This window comes from Pituophis catenifer, unplaced genomic scaffold, assembly GCF_029215685.1.
Source record: "Pituophis catenifer annectens isolate HBS135680 unplaced genomic scaffold, rPitCat1.0.hap2 SCAF_14, whole genome shotgun sequence".
Taxonomy (NCBI): domain Eukaryota; kingdom Metazoa; phylum Chordata; class Lepidosauria; order Squamata; family Colubridae; genus Pituophis; species Pituophis catenifer.
In genome coordinates, this window is record NW_027256894.1 from 9824085 (window position 1) to 9847226 (window position 23142).

General features: G+C 38.6%; 1 protein-coding gene across 8 annotated transcripts in view; it reads left to right on the plus strand.

The window, feature by feature from the left end:
* MEF2A (myocyte enhancer factor 2A) overlaps positions 1-23142 on the plus strand; it is an 84201-nt gene that overhangs the window by 12663 nt on the left and 48396 nt on the right. For all 8 annotated transcript variants that reach the window (XM_070953729.1, XM_070953723.1, XM_070953726.1 and 5 more), the window contains exons 2-3: positions 8390-8582; positions 20472-20675. In XM_070953729.1, the coding sequence (XP_070809830.1) occupies positions 8529-8582; positions 20472-20675 (258 nt within the window). In that variant the 5' untranslated portion in view covers positions 8390-8528. The remainder of the gene's footprint in view (positions 1-8389; positions 8583-20471; positions 20676-23142) is intronic.

Consider the following 23142-nt stretch of genomic DNA (forward strand, 5'->3'; position numbering starts at 1 on the left):
AAGCAAATATGGAGAAAAATAACATTTTTGAAATGGATTTTGAATGAAAATATAAGCCATATTAATTTGCTAAGAAGTTGTATTCTTGAATCTTGTGATATCTACCAAACACAAATTTTCACTTTTTTTCCCCAGTGTAATTTTTCCACAGAATCTGCAGAGAGGGAATTTTGACAATTTTATCTAGGAGCGCCTACATTTTGACAGCACTGTCAGAAATCCATCACACTTAAAGCAAACTATTGCCATATAATTAGAGCCTGTAAAGTTAAATTTTATTCAGCTAGTATGTGTAGCAATCAAGGCATCAAATGACTGAGTCTTGTTCTGCCTTGGACATGAAGCCAGATGGGTAACCTTGGGCCAGTCATTCTCTCTCAGCCCTAGGAAGGAGGCAATGGCATGCAAAACTGTGCCAAGGTAACTTTAGGAACTAGGTCAAGCAATCATAAGGAGTCAACAGTGACTGGAAGACTGGAAGATATATTACCGTATATATGATTGATTAATAGATTGCATTTATTGAATATAGTATATAGTGTACTGAGGATCCTAAACTAAAAGCGTGATTCCACCGGTCAATATTTAAAGAACACACACTGTTGCAAAATATATACTATATGATAACTTTAACTGCAGCTTTTTCTTAGGACACATTTTCTTGCTCTTTTCGTTCTTTATGTTGTATGTGAAAAAGACATAACTGACAGCTCACATATAGGTTTTACATTTAAAGAAGTAGCCATTAAGTATCCAAATTAGTGCTTCAAACTGAACTTATTTATACTTAGAAAAGAAAATTGAATGTAACCTTCGGCCTCCTTGGGTTGTTCTTATGATTTTGCTTAAAAAATCTTTTTGCATGTCAAACTAAATCAGGTTTACTTGCATGTATATTTCACTGAAGTTACTTGGATTTTAATACCTGCATATTTTAAAATATTTTGATGAAATATTACAACCTTAGTTTATTTATATGAGTAACTGTTGTGTTTTTGCACTTGAAATGGTCAGTGAAATCTTAATTCAACTTACTATGCAAACATTGAAAGATCAATTTTATGATATTAATCATGTTAAAAAAATATGACATGTACACCTTAAAACATGGTAAAGCAAGGGTTACAATGATAGAGAGATAAAATACGGCATGCATTACAAAGGCCTTTTTTCTAAAGCTCATCATGACATGTTAACTAAGCATACAGACTAACAGTTGAATTGTAAAGATAAATTATTTTTCCTAGGTGTTCTGATATGTCTATGCTTTCTATTAAGCTATAATATTTGGCCAGAAAAATTGCTGCTTATAGAATTTGGGAATACAATGCACACTGCCCTTGGAGGCATCCACCTATACATAACTCTAAATTAGCATTTCAAAATTAAATAGAAGAGATGGAAGATACAGGGCATTTCAGAGGGAATGCCTTTTTGCATTAATAAAATAACATAGGACACAGAATAGCACACTTGGTAAAATCCTGGTTGTGAGTATGATCCCGTCGGCCCAATTTACTTGTTAGGTAACACAGAGCGGCATTATGGGATCACTTGGGGTGCATTTTTTTCAAGGGTGGTGCGTTTGAGGAAGGTAACTAGACTCTTTGTTTTCACTCCCTCGCATTGTTTTCTTGTAGACTTTCATTTGCTTTTTTCTTTAGGTGTGTAGGCACTTTTCAAGGGCCCACTGCTGTTGCTTACAATATTATCTCAAACTAGTTACGATCAGAAGATAGTATAATTTCTAACAATTTAGTACTTGGGGCTAGTGACACATACCAAGCCTTGGGTAAAACACAGTGGCAAATAACTTGTGAAATCTTGCCAGGGAAACTTGTCCAGGCAATCACCAGGAGGCAATACTGACTATAAAGCACAAATAAATAAATATACAAAGTTTAATATTATATCGGATGTATGTGTATAGAAGTACAAACTGCAGAGCCTGAAACTGCATTCTTGAAAATTTGACACCTCTTCGCTGTAGTATTCTAAAACTGAAGTCTGTTTTATACCTCTTTCCCTGCCCTGTGCCTAATCATTTAGATAAGATTAGAAGGCAGAAGATACATCTCCTATTTTTAGACTTAAAAGCAATTTTTGGTAGGAGCACTTTACTTGTGGCTGTGTCTCTGGAGAAAGTGAGATTAATTGCCTTTTCCACATGTTGGCTTTCATGGAAACTTCAGCTATTGAAAGAAAACCCCCCAAAATATTTTAGTTTTCTTCAGGGTGGATAAAAATCGGATTTTTTTTATTTAAATGGGATTTTATTTTTATTTTTATTTTAATAAAATGCCTTTGGAGTAAAAATCTATATAAATATAGTTTTCTATTTAAGATACATTAATAATTTAGTTTATTCAGCATGAAATGGAGCTTAGTTATGTAGCATGAGGCTGTATATTCTGCAATATTTACATTTTTGGTAAACTCATTCAATGAATCCAAGCTCTGCAAGCTGAGATAACATGCACTGCGTTGATGCATACACACAATTTAACAGTAACCATGAGATAAATCATAAAACAAAGTTCAGGAATATTCCTTTATCCCCTTGTTTTGCAAATCTATGTATACTACAAACTGTATGATTGTTTGAAGAGAAATGCATCTGTACCACCAGGCTCTAAGTTTGAGGAGGAAGAGCAAGCAGTAAAAATGAAAGTGAAACCTTCTAAGCAACTTATAAATATAATATTAAAAACACCTGTCATTTCAGATCCATCATGGCAGCGCCTATTAGCGGGCATCCACTCATCTGCTGCCTGGTACGTCTCTCATCGTGTTGTGTCACTGCTGCATCACCAGCCGTCCCATTAAAGTGAATGGGACTGTCAGTGAGTCAACAGCAGGTCAGAGGAGGAGCTGCTGTGCGACGGAGATGACAGTTGATCTTTAAAAATTATGATTTAAATCAAGTTGATTTAAATCAAGCCTTTTTACTAGTGATTTAAATCATTTAAATTGTGATTTAAATCGACTTGATTTAAATCAAATCCACCCTGGTTTTCTTAATAGGGAAGATAATAGCTTTGTGGAATTTAAATAACACAGTGATTTATCTCCTTCTTACAGTAGTCCCACACAAAGCATTTTACCAAGGCCTGGCTGGCTGTTCATATGAAGAGCTGTGTTAGAATCCTAATTTGGATTCTCACAGTAGCCAACTTATGGCTACTGCTATAGCTTCTAGTGCACATCTATAATGCATATCTGCTTTTGATGCTGGCATACCATAATTATTATAGGTAATTCTTAGTGATAATCTTGCTGTCTGCTCTTCTAAAGTTATGTAACTTGGTAGCCATTACCGGTATATATTATGCATCATATGACAGTCAACTTCATTTATTGTATTCTAAGCTCCACGAAGAATTTCATTTTATTCTGAAACTCCCATTATTCTAAAAGCAGAGGGGAAAACTATGCATTTTCAATACATCCTACATAATTTTATACAGCTCTGACATCCCTCTCTTGAATTTATTTTTCAAATGCCCTGAATGCTATGAACTTTTATCAGAACCTTTTTCCAATTCAGCAATATCCTCCTTGAGATAAACTGACAAGAATTTTATAGAAGTGTAAATAAATATATGCAAGAAAAAGCATTTCCAGGGAAAATTTATTTATTTATTTATTTATTTATTTATTTATTTATTTATTTATTTATTTATTTATTTATTTATTTATTTATTTATTTATTAATCAAATTTCTATACCGCCCTACTCCCGAAGGACTCAGGGCGGTGAACAGCCAAGATAAAATACAGATAATACAAATATTAAAAAATCCCTTAAAATTATTAAATATTTCAGCCAAAACACAGATTAAAACACCCAATTTGTAAAATCACGAATTAAAAAATTTAAAAATTTAAAAGATGGGAGTTAGGCCAGGCCAGCTTGCTGAAATAGAAAAGTTTTGAGAGCACGGCGAAATGTGCGCAGGTCCGGGATCTTCCGTATCTCTGGGGGGAGCTCGTTCCAGATGGTAGGTGCCCCCACAGAGAAGGCTCTCCCCCTGGGGGCCGCCAGTCGACACTGTTTGGCCGACGGCACCCTGAGGAGCCCCTCTCTATGGAAGCGTACTGGTCGGTGAGAGGCTATTGATAGCAGAAGGCGGTCTCATAGATACCCCGGTCCGATGCCATGGAGCGCTCTAAAGGTGGTAACCAAAACCTTGAAGCGCACCTGGAAGACCACCGGGAGCCAGTGCAGCTCGCGCAGGAGGGGGGTCACATGGGAGCGCCACGTCACTCCCATAACCACCCGCGCGGCCGCATTCTGGACCAGCTGGAGCCTCCGGGTGCTCCTCAAGGGGAGCCCCATGTAGAGAGCATTGCAGTAGTCCAAGCGGGAAGTAACGAGAGCATGAGTGACCGTATTTAACGAGTCCCGATCCAGAAAGGGATGCAACTGGCGAATCAGGCGGACCTGATAAAAAGTCCCCCTGGCCACGGCCATCATGTGCTCTTCTAAAGACAGCCGTGAGTCCAGGAGGACACCCAAGTTGCGAACCCTCTCCGTGGGGGCCAGTGACTCGCCCCCAATAGTCAGCGATGGCACCAACTGACTATATCGGGATGTCGGAAACCACAGCCACTCGGTCTTGGATGGGTTGAGCCTGAGTCTGTTTCTCCCCATCCAGATCCGCACGGCCTCCAGGCACCGGGACATCACTTCAAGGGCATCATTGGGGTGGTCCGGGGTGGAGATGTACAGCTGAGTATCATCAGCGTACTGGTGGTACTTCACCCCGAAACCACGGATGATCTCACCCAGCGGCTTCACATAAATGTTGAACAGAAGGGGCGAGAGGACCGACCCTTGTGGCACCCCACATACAAGGGGCCTCGGGGTTGACCTCTGCCCCCCTGTCAACACAGACTGCGACCGGTCAGAGAGAAAAGAGGAGAACCACCGTAGGACGGTGCCCCCCACCCCTAACTCCTCTAGCCGGTGCAGCATGATACCATGGTCGATGGTATCAAAAGCCGCTGAGAGGTCTAATAGGACCAGGACAGAGGAACAGCCCCTGTCCCGAGCCCTCCAGAGATCATCAACCAACGCGACCAATGCCGTTTCCGTGCTGTACCCAGGCCTGAAGCCCGACTTGAAAATTACCTTGAACCCTATACCTTGCCACCTAGGTTTCGCTTCCTGAATCACAGAGTTACATTTTTCTAAGTGAATTCATAGCTTCTGCTGTAGCTTCTTACACATCTATATTTTCTTGATAGTGAGAATAATTAATCAGTGGAACGGCTTGCCTCCAGAAATTGTAGGTGCTCCATCACTGGAGGTTTTTAAGAAAAGATTGGACAACCAATTGTCTGAAGTGGTGTAGGGTCTTCTGCTTGAGCAGCGAGTTGGACTAGAAGACCTCAAAGATTCCATTGAACTCTATTGTTTTGTGTTCTGTGTTCTACTGCATATTTCTGCTTGATGTCAGTGAGGCCTTTATAGGAAACCTTAGTTGCTGATTTTGATTGAATAAACAATTTGCACTGCAGACAGGAACAGCTCTCTGAACTGAGTTGTCCTTGAAAAGGTGAACAAGGTGGTTAGTACTGGAATGGATGGCCACCAGGACACTGCAGGACTCTGGATTAAAGTGGGAAATCAAAGAAACCTCCTTGAAGGAAAGAATGACAGGTCTGTCCATGTACTAACCAGGTGCAAAGCCTTTTTGCTGTTTAAGAAGAAAATAACAAAGTGCTTTATATGTTTTCAGACATTTCATCCGTCAGAGTAGAAGCATTCATTTAGTCTTTATTCTGTGATATCAACTGTGGATTAAAACTGCTTGTAAAATAACCCAAAATGGCTTTTGTCAGAGGACAGCACTTACTGCAAGATCCATATGCAGTCAGATGTCTGTTCTATGTAATATGTACAGTTAACTCCTTTTCAACAGTTGGTGTTGTTCCCAGCCTTCAGAATTTAGCAATCAGCATTGAAACACTGGAATATTTTTTGGCAGAGTACAATAGCTATTTAGCAGGAAATCAAACTGTCTTGGAAGAAATACAACTCACATTTTTTTTCTTCAAACTTTACCAGTGAGCCTTGCGAGTTGCATTTTTAGGGTGATTATTGTTTGGAAGTTCTGCCATTATCAAGTCAGTGTTGTAGAATTGTTTCCAGGTGTCTTTGCAAATTGGAAACACATTGATAAACTGTGTGTATTCTAGGGAAGTAAAGTTGACCAGTCCCTGCTTTAAGATATAGTTTCAATCCAATTGTAGAATAAATTCCCAGTGGATCATTCCAGGGGCATGCCATGCTTCAGAAACATTGATAGTAAAGCTGCAGTCTTCAATTTTTCACTCCTGGTGTGCTTTCTTAATTACTAAATTGGAAATACACACCCACTCACATTTCTGTAGGCCTCCAACTTCCTGTAAGAAGAAAAATAAAAACCCATTGATGTAGTCAACTTTCAGCAAATCTAAGAAATGCTAATTAGATCATGAACACAGGGACACAAATAAATTTCCCAGATTGCCATGGATGGTCAAAGCATATAATATAATTGTATAAGATTATAATAATATAATAATATAATCTGATACAATTGTAAAGATTGCCAAATACTTCTGAGCCTACTGAAGACCACGAATCTCCAAAGAATCTGAAAGGAATGAAAAATTTAGTTGTTTCCTGAATACCTTGACTACTTTGATTATCAATATGTTTTAGGCAATCCCATTGTCTGATTCTGCATTGAGGATTGAGGTTAATCCAATCAGGAGAATCGTGAAAGACGCATTTCCAGACTGACTTCAGAAGAACAAGCCATCATGTGAAAGAGTTTCCCCCCATTCTTTATGAACTGTTTGCAAATTACTAACTTTCTGTAGGGCCAGATAGTGTTGCAGCCAATAGGAAGGAAAGATACGTTCAAAGTAGTGATTCACTCCAGGTTGTTATTCTAATCCATGCTTTTGAAGATAATGCCCGATTTGGTCTATAAATTGTGATTGGTGTTTGCTTATTATTCTCCATGGTTGTCACATCTGCTGTGTACTGTGCTATGTGCCTTGATACTACAGTTTTCAAAGGAATGGAAAATCCTACATTCTTGAACTGCTGTTGAAGTTAACTCCTGTCACTTTAATCCTCATAGCCCATAGTGAAAAATACCTGGAAGGTGAATCTCTGTAATATTTAAAGGACTACTGGCTCTCTCCTTGCAATGAATGAGTTCTGTTTCCCATTTTCTCTATTTTATGCCTTCTTAATAAGCATTACCATAGTTTGCTAGATAACAGTGTCTTGATTCCCACTGTGATGGCCATGTCTATAAACAAAAATACTTTTTTCATTATGAATGGCTAATTTGAAATTTGTTCATGTTTGCTGCTGCTTCATGACGTATTGCAATTCTTTGTGTAAAAATCTTAGAAATCAGTAGCACAGGTACTTTTTTTAGGTATAGGTCATCTTTTAATAAATTTACAAGCCTTTGATTCCATTTCTGTGGCCAATGACGTAGTGTTACAGTTGGAAAAATGTGCAAGCAGAAAAGAAATGTTCAGATTGGTAATTGGCTTGTTAGTGATGTGTGAAAACTTACAAGTTTTACAGTAATGAATATAACCTTGAATTTCTCAGCTATTTGTCAATCCGTATGTTCCTGTGAAATAGCCTTTTGGGAAAACGAAGTGCTGCATAAAAAGTCTCAAATGGATTTATTTTTAAACAGCATTCAAAAGTTGTTAGTTCTTGAATAGTATTTTATATGTGAGCCTACACCATTGTTAGAGAAGAAGCTACAGAAAAATACTGAAAATGAACAAGGCCCAGAAATTTTGGGCTTCAATTTGACTTTTTTTTGTGGGAAATTATTGGAATGACATTTCCTTCCAGTACTGGAAGGAATTTTATCCTGTTGACAGTAAAACAGAAAGGCCACATATTTTGATTTAATGTAAAATATATAAATTAAAGAAATTTCTCTTTAAAATATATAAATATCTCACAATAAATAATGAATACATTTTGCCTTACAATATACTTTGTTATATGTTTAAAAAGGAGCTGTTGATTTTTTTTTCTACATAAAGCATTGAAAGATTACTGCAACATTGATATGCCTTTTGTGACTGAATTAGACCTATGTGATGTGAGTGCTTTAATATTTAACCATTATAGGACTGAATTCACAAGGCAATATAATAGAGTTGTCTAATGCTTTGCACTTAATTTAGAAATAGAGCTTTTCAGTATACATAAATGAGAATGCAACTCATTAAAGCAGACATGTCCTTTTCCAGATTCATCTGATTGTTGAGGGAAGATGCACAGCACTAATGTAGAAACATTATTGATATAAAATACGTATTTTTAACTGTTTTTCTTCTTTTCTTAATTCTAGATTTCTAAGTCAACACCGTGCATGGTTCTGTGTTTGGGCTTTAGTTGTGGAAGAGAAATGCCTACCATGTGCTAGGATACAAGGTTGTGGATCCTTTTATTTCCGTGGTTCTGGAATATAAAGAGAGAAACAGGACAAAATGGGGAGGAAGAAAATACAAATCACAAGAATAATGGACGAGCGGAACAGACAGGTGAGAAACAATACTTCTTCGGAAATAGTGGTATACCTAGCTTGCATTCACTTTTGTAAACATTTGAGAAGGACTACTTTTTAAAGCTATGTTTCCCCCCTACAACTTCATCCTGATAACCATCATGGACAGGAGCTACAGAAGAAAGTATGATTTTATTTGGTGATATATTTATTTCTTATTATTTAAACCTATTGTTATTATTAGCTTTATTTATGAGGATTGCACAAACTCATTCATCATTTTTTTAGGTTCAAAGTGTTGCAAAAGTTTGAGAATCCCTGTGTTAACCCAACTATAATGTATTCTGATTTAAGCCTTCATTTCCCCTACCCCCGTATGATACAGAATACTCAGTGAATTTATAATGATATTTCCATTGCACTGGAATGGAATCTGCTTAGAAGAGCTACATATTATTCAGATTTATATATAGAAGTTTATCAATTACTTGAAGCAGACATTCAATCATCGATTTCTGTGAGCAGTGTTAGAAGTTGTAGCTATTTCTTTAACTTACATCTCTTTGTCTTTTTAAACTCTTTGATAATCATAGCTTGGACACATAGTCTTTTTGCTTAGTTTGGGAAGCTTTGCAGCATCCCATTCTATTACTGTGATGGCCAATTATGTCATTCACTTCCCTTTTACAAGAATGGCGAAATGCAATTATAACCCAGGAGAGACAGTAAACTGTTGTATTGCTCAACATAACCTACTGCCTTGTGCAAAATGGTGCCATCAAATGGCACAGCCATGGTCATCCTTTATTATTTGGCAATTTTAGCCACTTATTGGGTCCTTCCCAAAGACCCGGGATAGGGAGTTATTGTTTGATGTTGTTGAATGTATTGTTACACAGGATGTAAGCTGTTTCAAATTAAGCTGCCTTTTACAAATGACAAGTGGTGATGTTGTCAATGCCAATGGTTCAAGTGATGTTCCAGATGTTCTAGAATTGCACCGAAGTGTGTTTTTCTATTGTTACTATGTTTGCTTTCTTTTGCCATACTTGTTCTTTTTCTGTTTGCAGGTTTTTATATTTTGTGATTCTCCAGAATGATTGGACACAGCAGTCAGGTATAGGTTAACTCCGTCTGTCTTTAGCTGGACTGAGCCTGCAATTTGTTAAACCACGCCTCTTCTTGTTGCCTCCCAGCTTTCGACTCAGTCCCGTCTGGACAAGATGTGTTTCAGAGATAATCCTTCCTGATTACCATTTTCCAATGGTTCAGAAGATACAAACAACTCCCAGTTTGGCTGGTAGAGAATTTTCTTTACATCTGATTCCAGCATGTAGGGCTTGGCCTGAAATTGCTGAGGGCCGCGAGGGTGGCATCAGACTGCTGGCTAGCAGGGCCGATTGGGCAGTGCTCACAAGCCTCAGCTTTGCAGCGCTGACCCAGGGGATCGTTTCTACAGCCCCTCTCTTTTGACTGACATCGGGCTGCGGGATCGCAGCAGAGGCGAGGGTGGCATGCACAAGCTTGCTCTGCGGCACAAGCCTTGAAGTGCGAAGCACATTCTGCGCCATTACCACGCTCCCTGAGGAGCCTGGGGATCGCGAGCCAGTGGGGCGAGGGCAGATGGGCCCCCCACTTATCTGCCTCATTCCCATTGGTGCCACAGTAATCGGCACAGGGCAGTGCTCATGAGCTTGGCTCTGAACCATTGGCTCTTGGGAACATCAGCTTCAGATGAACACCTTCAGATCTGGGATCGAGCAAGCAGGCGGTGAGTAGGAGCGATCGGAGGCTCTGCCTGCTGCTTTGCAAGGGGCCCTTTTGTTCCAAGGCCTCTAGGCCTGATCTGCCTAGCTAGATTCAAAATAGCGGCCGCCAGATCAGGGCGCAACACCTGCATGGCAGGTAGCCCAGTGCGCATGCACCCAGAGGGGGATCAACAGGCAGGGCCTTCTGAAGCTAGGCCTTCGAAAGGGAAGGCTTATCTTCTAGCAAGCCTCGCAAGAAGTCTTCCAAGGCTGAGGAACGAAGGCACGGGGCCATAGAGAGATCTATTAAAAAAGCTCAGAGAGATGCGGAGAAGAAAGCCAGAAGCCTCCAGGATATGGAGCAGGCATCTTCTCTTTCAATCATTTCATTTCCCCCAGAGCCCCTTGAGAGGACCTCTACTGCTGTATGGTCTCCTGATGAACCAGGGGAACTGCTCCCTGACCTTCCTAACAATAGGGAGTTGCTGTTTGGTGCTATGCCAGAATCAGAATCTATTTGGGCTCAGCCTGTTATACAGAGGGTCCCCTCTGCTGAGGCTACCTTTACACCCACAGCCGCAGGCCTCCGCTTGGAAGAGCATTCGGAACCACTAATCCCAGCCAGCATGGGGGCCATGATTTCTGAAGCAATTAAACAGGGCATTGCAGCAGGGCTTCAACAGAGAGCAGAATTAGTGGCCTCTGAATTTCCTGGTCCTCAGGATTTCCAACACAATCTGGAATATTCTCAGGCATCCTCCAGTCAGGCTTCCCTGTCGGCTGAGGAAATGCAACATGATCTTGATCTGTCTGAGGATGAGGGTCTCTTGCCAAACCAGTCTGCTTTCATGGCGTTGTTTTGCCCTCAGATATTTAAATCTTTACTCCACAAAGCCAAGACTTCCACCAAGCTGGGCATTACTCAGGTTTCCCCAGAGCCTGCACAGGGGTCAACTGACCCTGCAAATCCACTATTTGCAGAACCCACCATAAAATCAGAGGAGGTTCAGCACCCAGACTTTTTCTGGACATTGTACAAAGGCAGTGGACCTCTCCAGGGTCGGGGCCAAACCCCAGAAGTTTGGACAAATGTCTATACAACACTGGGACTAAGCTTACTAGGGCCCTTCAAGTCCCTTCCATTGATACCCTAGTGGTAGCTCTGACATCTCAGTCGGTCTTAACAGGCCCTCCTGAGGAAATCCTCTGTCCGGAGGATAAAAGAGCAGAATAGTCTTTGGTCAATGCCCACCTGGCAGCCACCTGGGCTGTTAAAGCCTCTTCGGCATCACGTCGCCCTTCAACGGACCGAATCTATTCTGCTACCTGGCGGGCCTTCTGCTCATGGTGTGACATGACTGGCGTGTCTGTTCTCCAGCCTTCTATTGTGGATATCCTGGTATTTCTACAGCAGAGACTTTCTGAAGGACTTTCGCCTAACCTTACGTCGCCAGGTGGCTGCTATTTCCTCTGTATTTACCTGCGGGTCTCTCTCATCTTTGTCACAGCATCCGCTGATTTGTCGCTTTCTTAGGGGCGCCATGAACCTCTGTCCTCCGGTGCTGCACCGTTACCCTACCTGGGACCTTCCGCTGGTTTTGGAATCACTCATGGGGCCTCCTTATGAGCCCCTGCGGATGACATCTCTCAGGTTGCTGTCTTGTAAAGTCGCCTTCTTGGTGGCTATAACTTCGGCTCGCCGTATTTTGGAGATTGCGGCCTTGTCCACATGTGCCGACCTCTGTGTGTTCCACGCGGACCGCATGGTCCTCCACTTGGATCCTACCTTTGTGCCAAAGGTCAACTCTGTTTTCTACCATTCACAAGAGCTCATTTTACCGAACTTCTGCCCGTGTCCTTCTCATCCTCGTGAACGCCGTTGGCACACATTGGATGTGCAGAGGGCTCTCCTTATCTGTCTAAAAAGGACTGCTTCCATGCAGAAAACAGAATCTCATATCCTTCCAACCTGCCATGTTGGGGCATAAGGTCACGTCATCTACCTTGGGGAGGTGGATTAGAACGTGCATCGCTCAGGTATATGAAACACAGGCCTTTCCGGTTCCGAGATGCATTATGGCACATTCAACTTGGAGTGCAGCCACTTTGGCTGATTGGGCTACACAAGCTTCCTTAGAGGAAGTCTGCCGGGCTGCTACTTGGTCGTCCCCATCGCCTTTTATCTGCCACTATAAGCTAGATACTTATGCCTTGGCTGAGCTGCCTTTGGCAGGAGGGTGCTCCAGACAATTCACACAGTGGAGAGCCCAGGATTGCCTACTCCCCCCTAATAGGACAGCCAGTTTTGGTATGTCCCATTCCTGACTGCTGTTTCCAACGGTTCTGGAGAAGAGGCGTTGGTCCTACCTGAGACGCTCCTTCTTGGCACATTGGAAACAGCAGTCAGCCCCTCCTGGTTTGGTGTCCGATCCTGGGGGGGGGCAAGGAGGGCTGTTTGTGTTTCTTTATAGATTTACATGTCAGTCTACATCAAAAGCTGGGAGGCAGCAAGAAGAGGCGTGGTTTAACAAATTGCAGACTCAGTCCAGCTAAAGACAGACGGAGTTAACTGATTCCTGACTGCTGTTTCCAACATCCCAAGGAGGAGCATCTCAGGTAGGACCAACGCCCCTTTTCTCCAGTTTTTTTCTCTTCTGCTGTCTTCAGGTATTGCAGTTTCTATTACACAGACTTTTTTTATCTGTCTTATCAACAGTTATTATCCCAGAGCACTTTAGCTTCTTCGTTTTCTATTACTTTGGCTATTTTGCGATCCTAGCACTTTTTGCTTGCAGGCAGCTGGTATTTCTTGCAGATATTCCAGTGCACCATTGTTGCCACTATATCATGCCGTGGTTTGTAATCAGTCTGTGTGATCTTGCAGCAGCTAACTAGATGGTCCACTGTTTCTTTAGCTTCTTCACAGAGGCGGCATTTGTTATCTGTTGTTATCTTCTCAATTCTGACTTTCTATGTGTTTGTTCTTAAAACTTGATCTTGTGCAGCCAGAATGAGCCCTTCTGTCTCTTTCTTCAACTTTCCTGCTTTTATCCATTGCCAGGTCTTGTTATCTGCTTTGTCTGTGTTTTTTTTTTGTTTTTTTTTAATGGACTGGCCATGTAATATGCCCTTGCCATGTCTCTATTCTTCCTTTGGACTTTCTTGTAGGCCAGTTTGATCTCTCTGGCATTCAGTAAACTTTCATGGTGTGCTAGCTTTAGTGCATTTTTTTCCCACTTTTCTTCAGATATTCTTCCAATTCTATTTTTTTCTAAGCACTCTGGTGTACATTCAACATTCCATATCCACCTATTTTCATTAGTAAGTAGAATCTGTCAACATCGCTGCATGGATGAAGAGCATGATTCCTTGTCCTTGTTTTTCTGTTCTTCCTGTCCAAGGTTTTTAGTTCTCTCCAGTCCACTATTCCACCTATGTATCTGGAATTGTCCAGGTGTTAATTGCCTTGATTGTATTTCCTCCACTGAGTTTGGACTTTAAGATCTTCATGTTCTTCTTGACTTTAATGTGCTTGATGTGGTTAACTTGAAGCATACCCAGGTTTTTGTAGTGATCGTCTACCCAGACTCTTGACCATATTTCAATAGGAAATCTTAATTCCTTTAGTTTTCACTACTTTTCCCTACTGATGGTAATGGTCGCACATTTGTCCAGTCCAAACTCCTCTGCAATATTTTGGCTGCATAGGCAAAGAACAGCTACTCTATTTCAGATGGTGTTTTTCCATATAGCTTCAAATAGTTGGCAAAGGAGTGGGCTAGTCTGTCAGATGTTTCTGATGTTTGTTAACCATCACCTGACTTATTCAGTATCATTGACAGAGGAATCAGTGCAATGACAAACAGAATACTGGCATAGCTCTCATCTTCCTCAGAGTACACAAGTCCCACAACCACATCAAGGTAGTGCCTCACTAAGAGTTATTATTATATATGCAGCAATACTGAAATCACTACTGCCAGGGTTTTTTTGTTGATGTTTGCCTTCATATGCTTCAAGCTCTTTCCAAGAACCTAGAACTGTTATAATGTATTGGCCTAGTATACGTGAGGATCCAGTGATCTTTTGTAATTGATAGATGGAAACTTTGTCATTGTGCAGATTTTCTAAGTGCCATGCAGAGTTGTTTGGTATTGCACCCAGTGCCCTAATAATCACAGAGAACATCACAGCCGGTTTATGCCATAATCTTTCAACTCTGAATTTCATACCTTCAATACTTATAATCTCCTATTTATCTTCTGTTCTATTCCCTGCCCATTGCCATATTAATTATCCACACTTCTTTTCAACCACAGCTAAATATATTGTGTTATGAGCTAATATTTTGTACTTGAAAATCCCACATTATCCTAACCTGCTCATTTTGACTACTTTTTCAGTAAGTTAATTATTGAATTTTTTAAAACAAATGTTCCAGCAAATCATTTTGGCAACTGTGTTGTGTCCTGGTTTATAATCAGTTTGTGCAATCTTCTTGCACGATTATTGCATTATTATTAGATTGTAAGCTTGTGTTAAATGACTACATTATTTTTATTGGTCTATTTAGAAATCATTTGGCTAAAGTGTAGGTTCATAATATTTTAAAATTAAAGATTGTACCATTAAAATAGTAGAAACCTGATTTAATAGCATCTGGTTCCACATACTCCTTTGCTGACAGAGCAGATGTGGGTGGGTGTCGCAGAAAATTGTGTTCTATAGGAAAAAAAGAAATAAGGTAGCAATTTGAAGTGTTAAAATCATGTGGCAGCAGCCAACTAAGTCATTTGTTTCTGTGTATCCTTGAGAACTATTGTTCTCAAGGCTAACAGTTATAACAAGTAAAGGCAGCTAAGGACACTACGTTTAGTAAAGCTATAGAAAAAGAACAACTAGTAATTGTATCTATCTTCAACCTTCCTAATGGCCACAGTTGCCAGTTGGGAAATTAGGAGTTGTGTGTTACAGATAGCACTTTCTGTGGGATGGAACTATAAAAGAGAAAATAAAAAAAATGGTTGATTTTTCATTTGTAGTACTTGACTTTTAACTGGTTCCAACAATTGAAATCTTCCATTTCTATTCCAATGTATATCCAAGAATATTTCTGGTCATGTTTGGAAAAAGATTTGATTGGATAGAAAAGTATGATGAATTGTGCAACAATCTCTCTTTCATTTCTCTTTCATTACAGACTATGATGAATTTATACTGTAATAGAAACCCTGTTGTCTTGTTCTTTCCCAGATATTTTTAAAAGGCTTCTAGTCTGCTTCAAGAATTTCAGTGATGTGTATATTATTTATATATAATATTAATCCACTTTCTTAATTCCATATTAACCTTCTGTCTTTATGCTGGCTATTCGCCTTTTTAAATAAGATGAGTATTTCAGTTGAAATGTTTCCAATCCTGAGTATTAAACCACCAAATCTCAGTGAAAATTATCAGATCATATACTTCGCTTTATTAAGATTTCACGTTTCACTCTTCATACATTAGTCTATCTAGGCATTGAATGATATTCCTTCAAAGACTTGTGCAATTCACAGTCCCTAAATTGAATAAATGTATTTGCTCGGTATGTGTACAATTTCTGCACCCCCCCCAACTATATGTAGAGAGGTATTGAGAGAAAGATGCATTGCCCCTATTAGTTAGGATTGATTAATTTAATATTTACTTTGGTTTGTAGACCTCTTAATAAAGTCTTTTAATTAAGGTTAATACCCTGTTTCCCTCAAAATAAGACATCCCCTGATAATCAGCCCAATCAGGCTTTTGAGCACATGGCAATAAGGCCAAGCGCTTATTTCAGGGTTCAAAAAAATATAACACAGGGTCTTATTTTCGGAGAAACACGATACACGTGGCATTTCAGCTCTCTAGAGATAGATTTTAGATCCAGTGGGAATTTCCAGGAATTGAAAATTGAGTGATCACTTTTCTGAAGGTGAGAATTAGAGATCACTATCAGTTTCTATAGTGGACCAAAAAAATTTTATTAGCTTCATAATATTTGAAAACAGGTATTGTAACATTTCTAAAGGTGTTGCAATCTGTTTTTAAACATTTGTTTTTTTTCCTACTGTGAAGATTTCATCTGTTTTCATTGCAATAGAGTTTGCACTGACCATGCTTACAATTAAGTTGGAAAGTTTGGTGATCTAAATGTACAGATTAGTCCAATGTGATGCGCAGGGACATGTCTTAGAATTAAATTAATCACCGGACAGCATGAACAGAATGCTCTGACTTCTTGGCCATCCTTGCAAATTATCCCAGTTTTGTTTATTGTTACTCCCTTTCCTGTCCTCTTTGTCTCCTAATCCTAACCCTGTTACTAGAACAATGAGTCTTGTTTTATCTTACAATTACTAATAAAAGATTGCCAGTAATCACATTTTATCATCATTTCTATCTTTTACCCTTAAAGCTCCAATTCAAAATTGCCTCTAGGTATTTGTATATGTTTCTCATAGACAGGTTTATCTTAATGTAAGTCTTTTTTAGTTCCATTTTTAACTGGATCAGATATAAATGACTATGGAAAACTATATTTTTAGTTTGTTTGGTTAAAAAAAAAAAAGTAAAGCATAAAAAGTCCTGGGGAGTTTTCAATCTGTTAAAAAAGTTTCAATCTGCTAAAACACAACGGAATAACAGTTTCAATCTGAGAAATGTACTTTCTTGTCATTATGTAGCATTTCAAGGAGTTACTTCTGTATCTGGCTACAGTTAAGTAAATAATCAACCAATCAGTTATGACACAATACAGTTGCCTCAGTGTGGCTTTTGGGAAGGTAAACTGGAAGCAGAGGCTCTGTGCACAATCACCTGAGCTACTTGGAGGAAGGTCTGTACACTATAAAAATACTATAATTCTACATCTCTGAACAATATTTGGACATTAAAACTCTGGTGACATTTTTGTAATATTTCTGAGAAGCAAGCAAGAAAATGGCTATTGGAACAGATACATTGTGAACATGTAAACCTCTTAACTATACTGAGTTCGTTTAGACTTTGGTTTATATGGGAGATGCATGAACAATTAAATGTCCCTGAAAAGCAGCAATTTGAGATGCTTAGAATCCTTTTGCTTGGTGACTTGTTCAGTTTTGCAAAAGGCTAATTTCTCATCCTAGCCCTTTCCTGCTTACATTGAGAAATTACAAGAATCCCAGTATCTTTTCTTTTGTAGGTAAAAAGTAATTTGAGGAAGGCAGCTTTTACCAGAAAGATGGTAGATTGGGAACAAGCAACCAACCAAGCACAATTGTGCTGAATTGGCTGCTGCCTTTTTAGTTTAAAAGTCAAGTAGTTGGAGATGGGATTTTGACTGATTGGCTCAAAAGAAAACCCATAATTGGGAACTTGAATAAGATACTAAAGAAACCCTGCAGGCTGCTGGCAGAAATTCTATCTGGCGCATACTCTATCCATCCAACTATCCGTCCATTTTGGAGCTCATTTCTATGATCTTAAATTATACAGATGAATTCACCAACAGGACATTGAGACTAATGCTTTAACTATGTCCTTAAATTAGCTTTTACTAGGTAAAGTATTTGGTAGACGAGACTTCCTATCTGGTGCAATTTGCAGCAAAATAATCTCCTCTAGGAATGTTTTCCTGACAGAGCTGTGTGAACTCATTTTTGGGACAACTGCCAGATATGTGTATATCTGTGTGCTTTATTTGACTCTTGATCCCACTTATTACACATGTTTGGCCAGTATCCCAGAAGGAAGTAAGAATGAGCAAATGGATGGCTTTACATGAAGAACTGCTTTATCATTTTGAAACTCATATTCTTGCATTAAATATTATGTAGTCCTATGGGGACTGCCAAGCTTTACCTGTCCCTGGAGCAGTCCCATGTACACACTTTTACACTAGAGTAGCATTTAATAATGATTACAATTGGTCCTCGACTTATGACCACAATGGAGCCCCAAATTTCTGCTGCTAAGTGAGTTTTGCCTCACTCTGCGACCTTTATTGTCACAATAAATCACTGCAAATGTTAAATTAATAACAGAACAGAACAGAACAGAACAGAACAGAACAGAACAGAACAGAATAGAATAGAATAGAACAGAATAGAATAGAATTCTTTATTGGCCAAGTGTGATTGGACACACAAGGAATTTGTCTTGGTGCATATTGTTAAGTGAATCTGGCTTGTCCATTGACTTTGCTTGTCAATGTCGCAAAAGGTCGCAAAAGGAGATCACATGACACCAGAACATGGCAACTGTCATAATATGAATGTAATGTGAGTATATAAATATGAACCCATTGCCAAACATCCGAATTTTAATCACATGATCAACAACATGCTGCAACAGTTGTAAGTATGAAAAACGGTCATAAGTCACTTTTTTTAGTGCTGTTGTAAGTTTGAATGGTCACTAAGTGAACTGTTATTCTGTAGCTGTACTGTTCATTAAAGCAATCTGTCACTGTTAGATAATGGGCATCCTTCCAAAAACAGATGGAGCAGCTTCTTTGCTTTAAAGTACTGAGCCATATTGTTCCTGTTTTTTTTTAAATCAAATATGAGGAGTAAGAAAGAAATGCTGTGGTTTTTCTTCTCAAATACACTGTATTATATAGCCTTGGAGTTGCACAGCTAATTGTGCAATTTTACTTAGGGTAACCTAAAATCTGTTGAAGTCATTGCTTGAAGCCAAGTGTGATATTCCCAGTTCAAACTGATTTTGCAGATCTAGTCTGCAACTAATTGTTCCATTATTTACATGAGTTTTAATTTGCTGGACTACTCTTAGTGAGATGGAGGACATAGAAAGTCAGATGCTTTCTTCCTAGCCTTTGTGTACCAGTACAGTCTTTCTGTGCTGTTTCGTGCATATATGTTTTCAATGTTTTTTTTATAAGTAATTGTTTCAGTTTAATATGTTTAGCTGATTATATGTTAACCAACCCCCCCCCCTCCCCCCCCAAAAAAACCAAGCTTCTTGGCATGGGAAACACAGCAGAAAATACTGGAGGAATCAAAAATATTTGCAGAGGTCAAGTAGATTCTTCCCATTTAGAGAATATGCTTCGAATTATGTGATTAGTATTTCTTCCAGAGGGCAGTACAAATTAACATTGGATGATGGTGAGAATTATGTTTTTTGCAGCTCACAGGGATTCTGCCATCTAATTCGCCGCAAGTCTTTCTTTATTCATTATGATGGACCTTCTGCAATGATGATTTTTAGTAACATGCCCTGATTAATTTTTGCCCAAATTGATATCTTTCTTTTCTGAAGCAGCTGTTCTTTGTTTCTATGCTGATGACTGGAGCTGTAATAAAAGAGAACAACAAGTTGCAAGAGACTTTGGAAGTTTTCTAGTCCAATCTGCTGCTCAAGCAGGAAACCCTGTACCATTTCAGAACAAATGGTTGTCCAAACTCTTCTTAAAAATCTCCAGTGATGCAGCACCCACAACTTCTGAAGGACATTTTGCCTAATAATGTTTTATGGTCTATTTTTTTGGAAGAATATCTTAAGTACATGGTTGACTTCATGTCTATGTGTATTCAGTTATTTCTGTTTTTTTATTTTAATCAGATTCTGTTGATAAAAATAATAGATAAATAGAATAAACTATCTGGGTAAAGATAAAATAACCTTTATTGTCACTTTTTTCTGTGAACACACTGGTACACATTAAAAAATGAAATTCTGACGCCTGCTTTCAAAAGTATATATGTATGTATGTATGTATGTATGTATGTATGTACGTATGTGTAGCAGTAGTGGGAGCCTCCGCACGGATGCTTCTGTGCATGTGCAGAAGCATTGCGCGTGCTTGCCCATGAGCAAACCGGTAGCGACGGGTTTTGAAACCTGCCCTTGATATGTACCTATATATATGCATACATACATACATACTTACATACATACATATATACACATATGCTAAAAGACAGTTTGTTCATATTTTTCAGGAATAACAAGACTATACAATATAAGAATTGTATATTTTTGAAACATAGATGCCAAAATGCAATTTGTGATAACTTGTAATGGTGCTCTGTTAACATAAAAAATTAACCTCAAAAGTCTGATGGGCCCAGCTGTTCTGGAAACATTCAGACCTTTGCCATTAAATACCTCCAGGTGAAATATTTCTTCTCCCCTTTTGTGTTTAGGTGACCTTCACGAAAAGAAAGTTTGGATTAATGAAGAAAGCCTATGAACTAAGCGTGCTTTGCGACTGTGAAATAGCACTCATAATTTTCAACAGTTCTAACAAGCTGTTTCAATACGCCAGCACTGATATGGACAAAGTTCTTCTCAAATACACAGAATACAATGAACCCCATGAGAGCAGAACTAACTCGGATATTGTTGAGGTAACAAATTACCCATTCCCTACTTCATGCATAATAATAGTATTAATTATTAAATTAGTAAGTGGTATTTATTTCAAGATAGATCATTGTTCTCTTCAGTTCTCATTGCTAGTTTGGTGTAGTGGTTAAAGTGTTGAATAGGCTGGGTGGAGACTCTGATTCTAGTCTATCCTATAAAATCTCATTGGATAAATTTGGGGCACTCTGTCTCTCTCGGCCCAACCTAGCTACAGAGTTGTGGGGTAAATGGAAGTGCTATAGACAATAGTGGTCAAAATTGTGGAAACCTTTTGGGAAAAGTGTATATTTGAGGTTTGATGGCTTATTACACCACTTTTTTTTTTTTTTTTGGAGTTTCAAGATGATCATATTCCACTGCTGGAATGGCCTGGGAACAGCCCAGATCTTAACCCAATTGAAAATCTATGGAGCCGACTAAAGAAACTTTTGTTAATCAGAAGCAACCCAGCGATAAAACCCAGTTAATAGAAGCAATCATTCAATCTTGGTTTCACATTAGAACAGCTGCAGAACTAAAAGACTTGGTTCCCTCCATGGGAAGATGTTGTAAGGCCGTCATTCATGCTAAAGGTTACCCAACTAAGAATTAACTGACATAGTGATAATTTTTTTATATCTCGTTTTTCTATGTGTTTCACTTTTTTTCTTTATACTGTAACTGCTATTCTAATAGCAAATCCTTTATAAAAGTTATTGCATTACATTCTTGATTAAATTATTTTTCCATTGATATATAATTTTAGGTACTACTCCAAAAAAAAGTGTTATTAGCTAGTTTTAGAAAATACACTTTCCCCAAAAGATTTCCACAACTTTGGCCACTACTGTATTCTGCTGTCAAATTCTGAATGAAAGGTGGAATATAAAAAAAAAATCATTGTCATTATCATCATCATCATCTTGAACACCCCCTAAATAAATAATCCTGGAGATGAGTTAAGGACATTAGCCATTAGATTTAGGGGGCTTAGATTTATTTGGCCATGTTCAAGTTACTGAGAGTTTAAATAGAGGCATTAGTGGTTCTTTAACAATATTCACTTGGGGTAAAAAATGGAACTTTTGGAGATAGGAGAGATTTAAGGAAGCTCAAAAACTTAATAGGCAGATATAATTCCACAGATCTGGGGATCTCTTCTCTGTTTCCAGTTCTTTCATTCTTGATGATAAAAAGCCATAATGAGTTTTTACTTCTGGCTACATCCTTTTAACAGCCAGTACTTCGAAGCAGAATTTTCAAATAATTCCTGGTCCATTTTTAAATTTTTGCAAGATATTAGCACAGTTTACCTACTACAATACAGTAAAGAAAATGCATTATGTTCCATATTCAAGTATGTATGTGTAATTAGGTGTAATTAAAAAAAAAGACACCCTGCAACATCTTGAACTAAGATGCTTCTACAAAACTTAGATTTTTCTTGAGATTTAAGAAACACTGATTGATATTTAATCTTTTCCTGTCTCCAAGGAAGGCCTGTTTAATGTACATAAAAAAAGAAGCTTGTCAGGAGATACTACCACATTTCATGTTTGTCCTCCAATTTGTCAGTTTTTCAATCTTCCTTTTTGTAGGAATACTTCTGCCACAATATATTTCATGCACAGATTCCTTCTGTAGTGATTGAAATAGCTTATTTGCTATGGTGTGCATACTTGTTATGAGCAGTGTATGATTCCTTGATTTAAAAGTAATAGTACTTTGCAGCATGTGATAATTCTCTATATGTAGTCCTACATTATGTCATATTTTTGGCTGATCAAAACATTTGTGTTCATAAATTAAAGGCCATTTTATTAATAGCGTGGGAAATTGCATAGGATATCCTTCTCCATTTGTAAAGAGAAGAGCAAACCCACACCCCACTGCTTCCTGCTAGCTAGAGGTTTGGAAATAAACCTCTAGCTAGCAGGAGAGGTAGCAAATAAGAGAGTCTAGCAAATAAGAGAGTCAAAATAAATGCTGTCTTTAGAATAATACTGAGCTGAGCAAAGAAAGGTTCGTTCCTTTCTTCTTATCTGCAGGGCTTTAAAAAACAAAAAACTTCAAACTTGTTTTGCTTCCAGTGACCTCTTTTTTCCTTATGATGGTGAGCGTGAGGTTCTGCATAAGATTCTCTTTGTATATTACTTAAACAGAATCCCAGTCATCATGAAAAAAAAAATAAATCAGAGATCTTTTGTAGGCCCTGTAGATCAGCTGTTCTCTTTGTAGAGTAACTCAAACAAAAACAGATTTAATTCCTATGATCATTCTAAAACGGATTTTTTTTCCTTATTAATAATCCTATTTACAAATCAACCAAAAGTTTGTTCTTTTTAAATTAGAAAAAGCTACTTGTGTGGCAGTAAAATGTTGTTTTTGTTCAGGCTGTTAAAAACTCCTCAGCCTTGCGTCCTATCCCTTCAGGTTTTTCTCCTTCATTCTCCCCCCCCTTCCCCATGA